We start from the raw sequence: 10,014 nt of genomic DNA on the forward strand, positions 1-10,014 counted from the left end.
ATCAGTGAAGTTACAAAGAAAACTACAAAATAATTTATTTACGTCACTTCCCAATTTCTGGAAAAATAACACGCATGTTGAGAAACACTTAAATGATATTTCTCCAACCTGCTGAGATTGAAGTACGGGTCTTAAAAAATCCTAAGACTGTAAGCTTTCTAATAAAATAAAAATATTAATGAGTTTCCTGCAAATGGCCACACAAATAAATCGAAAATAAAAAAACTTTTTACTGTGATGAAAAACTAGTCATTCCAAGTAAGTTCAGCCAGGTCTGGCACCCACTGCCTCAGGTGAAGGAGTCTCAAATTAGCATATTTAAATATCAAGTATTCTAGGCAGACAAATTAATCTTAAGTGTGCAAAAGTTATTTCATTTTATGAATTGATTTTTGAAATAATACAATATATTGCATTTATCTGTCCAGCTAACCACCAGCTCACAGTAATAAAGTGTTCTGTTTGTTTGTATTAGCTTGTTTGAAACCTGTACATAAATGAAAACAGTGCAACTATCACTGTCTGTATTGCTGAACATCTGTGACATGCAACCAGTCCATTTTGCCGCAGTTGCTCTTTGTCCTTCCATGAGACTGGTCACATTTACTTGTAGTGCAGCCATTTATCATTCTGTTAGTATTGTAGTGTGTTTTAAACTGAAGTAGTGCGCAGGTACTTACAATGGAAAATGTGAATTCATGTAGTGTTGGAAAATTACTCACAACACCATGTCATTTGGTTACCTAAACATCAGTAAAAACTCTCCCAAAATGTTCAGACTTGAATGAAGACCAACAAGGTTTGACAGTGTTACGGTCCAATATAAACTTTCCAGATGATCAAGAAAGAACTATTATGTGGAAAAAACAGTTACTATTACTTAAAGGTTTTTGAAAGCCATCATAGAACTCCTTGTGATCCTTTCAAAATACACAGGCACAGAATTGGAAAATCCACAAGATCGATAAGTTTTTGATTTGTCTAAATCATTAAGTCTGCAAGAATCAATCAGAAACCACGCAAAAGACTTCGCACAACATGTCTTAAGATTTGTAAATAAAAAACTGAAATTGGTGGTGGAAATGACAGTGATGCCAGTGACCCAGAGGTGACACTTCATGAGTCAGCGTTAGAAAGTCAAAGTATCAAGGACACACATAAAACTTTAGATGATTTGGGGTGCTCTCCTTAAAACTTCATTCAATTCCAAATCACAGCAAAGCTTCATATGACACATTAAGGTTAGTGAGAATGAAATGTAGCATGAAATCATTAAGAAGTCAAAGATTCTTATACCATGATATTGTTAATGAAAGAAAAAGGTCAAAAGAAAAAAAAATAATGACAGAATTTAGTGTTAGTGAGTATGATTTGTTAAGTAATAGAACCCAGTACGTTGTACTCGATGGGGAGTGTTCATCGGAGGTGAGGGTATCCTCTGGAATGTCCCAGGGAAGTGTGGTAGGTCCGCTGTTGTTTTCTATCTACATAAATAATCTTTTGGATAGGGTGGATAGCAATGTGCAGCTGTTTGCTGATAATGCTGTGGTGTACGGGAAGGTGTCATCGTTGAGTGACTGTAGGAGGATACAAGATGACTTGGACAGGATTTGTGATTGGTGTAAAGAATGGCAGCTAACTCTAAATATAGATAAATGTAATTAATGCAGATGAATAGGAAAAAGAATCCTGTAATGTTTGAATATTCCATTAGTAGTGTATCGCTTGACACAGTCACGTCGATTAAATATTTGGGCGTAACATTGCAGAGCAATATGAAGTGGGACAAGCATGTAATGGCAGTTGTGGGGAAGGCGGACAGTCGTCTTTGGTTCATTGGTAGAATTTTGGAAAGATGTGGTTCATCTGTAAATGAGACCGCTTATAAAACACTAATATGACCTATTCTTGAGTACTGCTCGAGCGTTTGGGATCCCTATAAGGTCGGATTGAGGGAGGACATAGAAGCAATTCAGAGGCGGGCTGCTAGATTTGTTACTGGTAGGTTTGATCATCACGCGAGTGTTACAGATATGCTTCAGGAACTCGGGTGGGAGTCTCTAGAGGAAAGGAGGCGTTCTTTTCGTGAATCGCTACTGAGGAAATTTGGAGAACCAGCATTTGAGGCTGACTGCAGTACAATTTTACTGCCGCCAACTTACATTTCGCGGAAAGACCGCAAAGATAAGATAAGAGAGATTAGGGCTCGTACAGAGGCATATAGGCAGTCATTTTTCCCTCGTTCTGTTTGGGAGTGGAACAGGGAGAGAAGATGCTAGTTGTGGTACGACGTACCCTCCGCAATACACCATATGGTGGATTGCGGAGTATGTATGTAGATGTAGTTTTACAGGCAAGAAACAGGAAACAGAAACAGATATTTTATCAATTCTTATTCCAAAAAGAGGTCAAATGATCACTAATGAAGTCAAAGTCTGTCACCAATTTTTACCAAAATGATGAGTATACTCTAATGTTACCAGGAATAAAGTCAGCTACAGAAAAATGTGTATATGCAAAAGAGACTCATCCTCTGCCACATAAGGGAACTATATTAATGTTTTAAATGGGAGAAGGTTTTTCTAAATTTTGTTCACCAAGATTAAAGTGGCGTATTTTAGTTGGTGGTGCAGGCATTCATTCAGTGTGTGTCTGTGGTATCCACCAAAACATAAAACTGCTTTTCGATGCGGAACACATTCAAGAAACGCACAAAGAACTTATAAAATTTATTGTATGTGACCCAGAAACTATGACTGCATGCTTAATCACTGCGCAATGGTCCCAGTGACGATAAATTGTTAGATTTCTTGAAAGAAAAATTCTCTTACAAAGATGCTGATGGTGAAATTGAGTACAGCCAGTGGATTACCACAGGTCACTGGACAGTATTGGTAAAGCAATCTGCAACTGTTGATGAATACACTGATCTACTGGTAACAAAATTACAGGCACTTAAACCACACTATTATATTTTAGCATCAGGCAAGGGCCCTGAAAAATTTGAAAGACAATCTAATCTTGGCAAAAGCAATTCTGTTAATGGACTTTACTGAAAACTACAGTTTTATAATTAAGAATGAAAGCCAGTGTTAACACTGGACAAGAAGCAGTTGTACAACCCATTCTTTTCGTGTTCATGCGATAAATGAGGAAAATGAATCGACAATAGCAAACCACTGCTTTATAAGTTATGATATGGATCACAATGGGCGAAATGGTTAAGGGATTGGCTGAACACTGCCCACAAGTCAAGTAATCTCATTATTTCACTAGAAAAGGCTTTAAAAAATTTTGTGAACACAACAAGGATTTTTCCACTGACACTGATCATTCCTTTTTTGTTACTAGCCACAGCTAATCTGTGTGTGGTGAATTGGGAGAAACTGTAAAACTTGTTTTGAGGAAAAGCTAGTCTTCAACTAGATGATGATGTACAAATAGCTGTATATGGTGTTTGCAATTTCTGCAAGGCTAATACTCACTAATGTTTTTTCCAATTTTTGACAACCCGCACAATAAGTGGCACCAGGAATTTTCACAATTACAAATCGCTTTCCTGTGATTAATTAGAAAAGCAACTTGTTCTGAAAAGCCTTCCATGATTTCTTCCTTCAATGAAAATGCCCCGCAATGGACATGTAGCTATCCCCAACAAAATTCTTTTGTGGCAGCTGTATATGATACACGTGGTACTTTGCCTTCGTCGAGAATGTGTGATGAAGGACAGGCTGAACTACTTTTTCTCCATCTACCTGCACCATGAGTATCATTCTTTTGGCCTGAGAAGGAAGTCTTGTTTTGTGCCTTTGAAAAACATTTTATGTACTGTTAGTGTACCAGAGTCAAGAACATTAAGAAGAATGCATTACTTTAATAAAAACAATATGAAATTAACAGAATCTAATTTCTCACAGTAGATTCAAAATAGATCCACTTAAAACTCACTTGGGAACTCCAAAGATCTTCACTGCTGAACATTTACATTTTAACCCTCGAGCAGGTACCTGTGCATAAAGTGCGCCAACAAAAAATAAAATGATTTTGCATGGTTTAATTTTTGTTACACAACTACAGACCTATACCTATTCCTTCATTATTGCTTCAGATAACACAGTGATAATTTGTGCTATCATACGTCCAAGTGAGCAGCAGTAATATAAAATACAAAGTGAGCTAGGCAGGGAGAAAAAAAAAAACACCCTGATTATGAGCTAGCAGCCTAATGCCACATTGAGATAATTAGTGATTGAATAAGCAGCTGGATGGGATTTGATGCCACTGCACTGCTTAATGCTTTGAGTGGGTCATTACTGTCTCTGTAATACCTGTCCTTGGGAACAGGGTGTTTTACTGAAAATTTATTTCATTATTGTTTAATAAAACAGTGGTGTATCTCATATGATCTACGTTTATTTTCTTGTTGTTTAAATAAACTAAGATTAAACTGTGATTTTGATCATACATGACTCATCTTGGCAACATAGATGAATCTATTCTACACATGTGTGCAAAGTGCGCACCCGCTCGTGTTATGAAAAATGGCGCACCTGTTCGAGGGTTAAACATTTGTCTGTGTAGAATAACTGGCATTTAAATATGTTCATTTATACCCCTAAATAAAGTTAATATTAGTAACTAAAATATATCAGTTAAAATTATAACTTCTGTCTCTGTACTTTATTATTTTAACAAGACATGAGACATGTACTAAAGCTTCGTAGACTAAATAATGTGCTTTAAAAGATCTTCTGAACAATTTTACAAATACTTCAATATACAGGGTGTTACAAAAAGGTACGGCCAAACTTCCAGGAAACATTCCTCACACACAAATAAAGAAAAGATGTTATGTGGACATGTGTCCGGAAACGCTTAATTTCCATGTTAGAGATCATTTTAGTTTCGTCAGTACGTACTGTACTTCCTCGATTCACCGTCAGTTGGCCCAATTGAAGGAAGGTAATGTCGACTTCGGTGCTTGTGTCGACATGCGACTCATTGCTCTACAGTACTAGCATCAAGCACATCAGTATGTAGCATCAACAGGTTAGTGTTCATCACGAACGTGGTTTTGCAGTCAGTGCAATGTTTACAAATGCGGAGTTGGCAGATGCCCATTTGATGTATAGATTAGCACGGGGCAATAGCCGTGGCGCGGTACGTTTGTATCGAGACAGATTTCCAGAACGAAGGTGTCCCGACAGGAAGACGTTCGAAGCAATTGATCGGGGTCTTAGGGAGCACGGAACATTCCATCCTATGACTCGCGACTGGGGAAGACCTAGAACGACGAGGACGCCTGCAATGGACGAGGCAATTCGTCGTGCAGTTGACGATAACCCTAATGTCAGCGTCAGAGAAGTTGCTGCTGTACAATGTAACATTGACCACGTCACTGTATGGAGAGTGCTACGGGGGAACCAGTTGTTTCCGTACCATGTACAGCGTGTGCAGGCACTATCAGCAGCTGATTGGTCTCCACCGGTACACTTCTGCAAATGGTTCATCCAACAATGTGTCAATCCTCATTTCAGTACAAATGTTCTCTTTACGGATGAGGCTTCATTCCAATGTGATCAAATTGTAAATTTTCACAATCAACATGTGTGGTCTGACGAGAATCCACACGCAATTGTGCAATCACATCATCAACACAGATTTTCTGTGAACGTTTGGGCAGTCATTGTTGGTGACGTCTTGATTGGGCCCCATGTTGTTCTACCTACGCTCAATGGAGCACATTATCATGATTTTATACGGGATACTCTACCAGTGCTGCTAGAACATGTTCCTTTACAAGTACAACACAAAATGTGGTTCATGCACGATGGAGCTCCTGCACATTTCAGTCAAAGTGTTCGTACGCTTCTCAACAACAGATTCGGTGACCGATGGATTGGTAGAGGCGGACCAATTCCATGGCCTCCACACTCTCCTGACTTCAACCCTCTTGACTTTCATTTAGGGGGGCATTTGAAAGCTCTTGTCTACGCAACCCCGGTACCAAATGTAAAGACTCTTCGTGCTCGTATTGTGCAAGGCTGTGATACAATACGCCATTCTCCAGGGCTGCATCAGTGCATCAGGGATTCCATGCGACGGAGGGTGGATGCATGTATCCTCGCTAACGGAGGACATTTTGAACATTTCCTGTAACAAAGTGTTTGAAGTCATGCTGGTACGTTCTGTTGCTGTGTGTTTCCATTCCATGATTAATGTGATCTGAAGAGAAGTAATAAAATGAGCTCTAACATGGAAAGTAAGCGTTTCCGGACACATGTCCACATAACATATTTTGTTTCTTTGTGTGTGAGGAATGTTTCCTGAAAGTTTGGCCATACATTTTTGTAACACCCTGTATAAATGAAAAGCCTGTACCTGTCCACACCCATGCCCCCCCTTTTTTTTATCACACCATATTTGAGTTTCAATGAAAGAAACTGGTCTAATAACAGCACTGTCTAAAAGTATTTTTAATATTTAACAAAATATTGTTTGGGCAATAACAATTTAAGTTGATTTTCTATATTTCCAGATGTGAAGCAGAGTTATTAAATATTTTTTCCCATTAAGTTTCATTCATTTTTGATATTTGGAAGGATAAAATGGTGACTGGTAGAAAATTAGCTATACTGCACCCCCCCCCCCCCTCCTCCTCCTCCTCCACAGTAATGCAATCCAAATGGGAAGCTCCACACAGTGTAAGATTTTTTAAAACTTTACCACATTTTCTTTCAAACACTATATGAAATATATGGTTATTACCACGAAAAAAAAGGACATGAAAATCTGAAGCAGTTAGTGTCAGGCCAAGATGAACTTACTTGGAAAGCCTCGTTTTTCATCACACTCCGTCTTCAGGCCACGAGTGGCCTACCGGGACCATCCGACCGCCGTTTCATCCTCAGGAAAGGATGCAGAAAGGAGGGGCGTGGGGTCAGCACACCGCTCTCCCGGTCGTTATGATGGTATTCTTGACCGAAGCCACTACTATTCAGTCGAGTAGCTCCTCAATTGGCATCACGAGGCCGACTGCACCCGAAAAAAGGGCAACAGCGCATGGCAGCCTTGATGGTCTCCCATCCACGCGCTGACCACGCCCGACAGCGCTTAACTTCGGTGATCTCACGGGAACCGATGTAACCACTGCGGCAAGACCGTTGCCTTCGTTTTTCATCACAGTGAATTTTTTTTTTTTTTTTTTTTTTTAATTTCTTTGTGACCATTCACAGAAAACCCATTAATATTACTATTTTATTAGAACCTAACCTAACCTTGGGAATTAATTAAGACCAAAACTAGGTTCCCAGTAGGTTGGAGAAATGTCACATAAGTGTTTTACAAGTGTTTGTAATTTTTCTAGAAAACGAGTGGCCTACATTTTTTTTAAATTCTCTCTCTAACTTTACAGCTTAAATAAATGCTTTATTGTTAACTCTATGCCTCTCTTAACTTCAGAAGAAAATTCCAAATCAAAAGCCTCTTATACACCTAAGTTACAGTATTTCTGCAGGTAAGTACCACTCTGCATGGACATTCTCGTACAGCCAAATAATCAGAACATCACTATATTGAAAATCCAGTATAAAAAAGTTTTAGTCTGAGACCAAAAAGAATCTCCAGGAGTTCTTATGTTCTAAGTACAAGCAAATATACAAAGTTTCATGAGAATCTGAGATGGTGGGCGACATGACATGGGTGATTTGACATGAAATAACCCCCGTAAAAAAGTCACATGTACTACAGAGATTTATGTTTATGGCTTATGTTTACATGAAAAATTTAAAACATTCATGGAACCTGGTAGAAGATTTCATCAAAAAGAACAAACATTTTAAAATATAGTTCCTGTCTAGATTACAATATTTCCAAAAGGTTGGCACAGCCATTTCCATATTTATCATGGGAGATAAGCAAGACACTTGTCAAGTAACATAACTTTTGATGCATATGCAAGAGGACTCTTGCTTGGGAAAAAATGCCTAATGACCATAAAGTTTAATGAATACCCCTAACTATAAGAAAACAATCTACTGAGCCCTGTGCATCCAAACTATCTTACATATTTCTAACAAATTATCCGAAAACTTCATAAATATAGAGGATGTAATCTTATTTCCAAACGTGGCAGTTTCTTGTGTTTCAGTGAAATGCCGTAACAGATAATGCATATTAAAGTTTGCTTAGCATTCTGCAGTTACACAAAATTGTCAACTGTGCATCCTTTAAGTGTGGGATGTAAAATATAGTTCTTTTATTTACAAGATTATAAGCTACAGGGTTGTGAATTGTCACTGAATGGACATTCACTGAACCTTTTATATGAAAGTGTGTATCAATTGCAAGCTTTTCCCTGACATGGGTTTGTGCTAGGTAAGGATAAAATTTCCACTACTAGAACAGTCTGCATGTTGAAATTCCCACTTGGTAGCTTCTGAGTTACAATGTGAGTGCCTCACTAACGTACACTGAAGCCCTACACATATTTGTAAAGCAAGATTTCAAGTACTCACTTCAAGAGTCAAAAAATCTTACTGCTACAGTTCACATAGACAGAGCAAAAGCTTGTATAATGTACACAGACCAAGTTAGAACCAATCTGAACAAGTAAACACTTATCTAAATGTATACCCATTGCAGAACTTTTTAGCCTTAATACATTTGCTTAGACTAGGAGTTGTCTAATGCTTAATTAATCTCTGTTGATCATTGCCAAAACTAACAAAGCTCATTTCTTGCCCAGTACCAATTTTTGTTGAAGACTTCGTAACCTGTACTTCAGAAAGGCAATAAAGAACTGGAAAGTACCAATGATGTATAGGTACCACAATGTATACATTTTGACAGCATATATTCATAGTACAGAAACTTATTTGGCAATCCAAAATAAACATGTATATTGCTATGAAATGAATTAAAATTTGTTTGATTGTGGTTCTATGTACAAGGGTTATGACTGGCTTCTTGAATGTTAAAAAGCACAATTGAAAACTTTTAATCACAAATAAACCCATCAGTACTAGCAAAATAAAACAAATGGTGTACTTTTGCTTGCTTCACATGGGGGTGGTGGGAGACATACTTCTCAATACTACTAGCACAAATGGTTTTCGCGCAATGTGAACCGATATACCCATTTAACACGAGAAAGCCCATAATAGTTTCTCTATATGTACTACAGTCCAAATAAACTCACCTGTCATACTCTTTTAAATCAAAGTAACTCTTAGCCAGCATATAAATATCCCCCTCACTGGAGACCGGTTGCTCTTTGAACGATACAGATTCCTGCAAGTCTACGTTTACATCTATCAATGCATAATTAAGCTCTGCCAGCCTACAAAATAACACGTTACAAAATTACATACCGCCAACTTTAAGCATATGAACATGTTTAATAACTCAAGTTCGACAATTCCCACCACTTGGTGCTGTGCATTAATCCTCTCAGCGAACATTCTACAACTGCCTTCTGCAAGTCAAGTTTCACCTGCTTCAAATCAAGTTTGAAAGAATCTTCTGCCATGTCGATGAACAATCAAATATATACACAATTAAAAAAAAATCACAATACATGTAACCCCAATTCATTTAATTCCCATCGCGCCGAAGAAACAAGTGACTATTCATACTATAGTATCTTTGTATCTTTAAAAAAACGTAGCATCGTTGAGCTGTGGGAGTGTCTCGGTCTCACTGCGTTGACGTTTCTTATCGGATATTGACATCACGTGACATTATCCACCTCGCTACAGAGAACACGTGGCCGCTCGTGTTCCGAAGTACACATAGAGGTATTCTACCTACATTGAAGTACATTAGTTGCTAAGACGTATGCTGTGGTTATCCGCTCCCATATCACTTGTTTACTTTGTTATTTTTGTTGTTGTATATTTGCTGCTGAAATTTACTTTTTTATATAGTTTACGGTATTAAAGAGATGAACACCAGAAGCAGGTTCGAAATGATGTTGGTTCCAATAGTTATTCGGTGTTTCAGTGGCTAGCTCTT

At 38.1% G+C, this 10,014-nt stretch overlaps 1 protein-coding gene across 3 annotated transcripts in view; it reads right to left on the reverse strand.

The window, feature by feature from the left end:
* The window catches only part of LOC124776601 (cell division cycle protein 23 homolog), an 89,594-nt gene extending 79,960 nt beyond the window's left edge, over positions 1-9,634 (reverse strand). The window contains exons 1-2 of one of the 3 annotated variants that reach the window (XM_047251669.1): positions 9,426-9,634; positions 9,200-9,340 (exon numbers count right to left, since the gene is read on the reverse strand). In XM_047251669.1, the coding sequence (XP_047107625.1) occupies positions 9,200-9,340; positions 9,426-9,529 (245 nt within the window). In that variant the 5' untranslated portion in view covers positions 9,530-9,634. Of the gene's footprint in view, positions 1-9,199; positions 9,341-9,371 lie in introns of all 3 variants that reach the window. The other 2 variants (XM_047251670.1, XM_047251671.1) reach the window with 2 other exon arrangements.
* Positions 9,635-10,014: the final 380 nt, after the last annotated feature.

The sequence above is a fragment of the Schistocerca piceifrons genome, chromosome 2 (genome assembly GCF_021461385.2).
Source record: "Schistocerca piceifrons isolate TAMUIC-IGC-003096 chromosome 2, iqSchPice1.1, whole genome shotgun sequence".
In the NCBI taxonomy this organism is placed as follows: Eukaryota; Metazoa; Arthropoda; class Insecta; order Orthoptera; family Acrididae; genus Schistocerca; species Schistocerca piceifrons.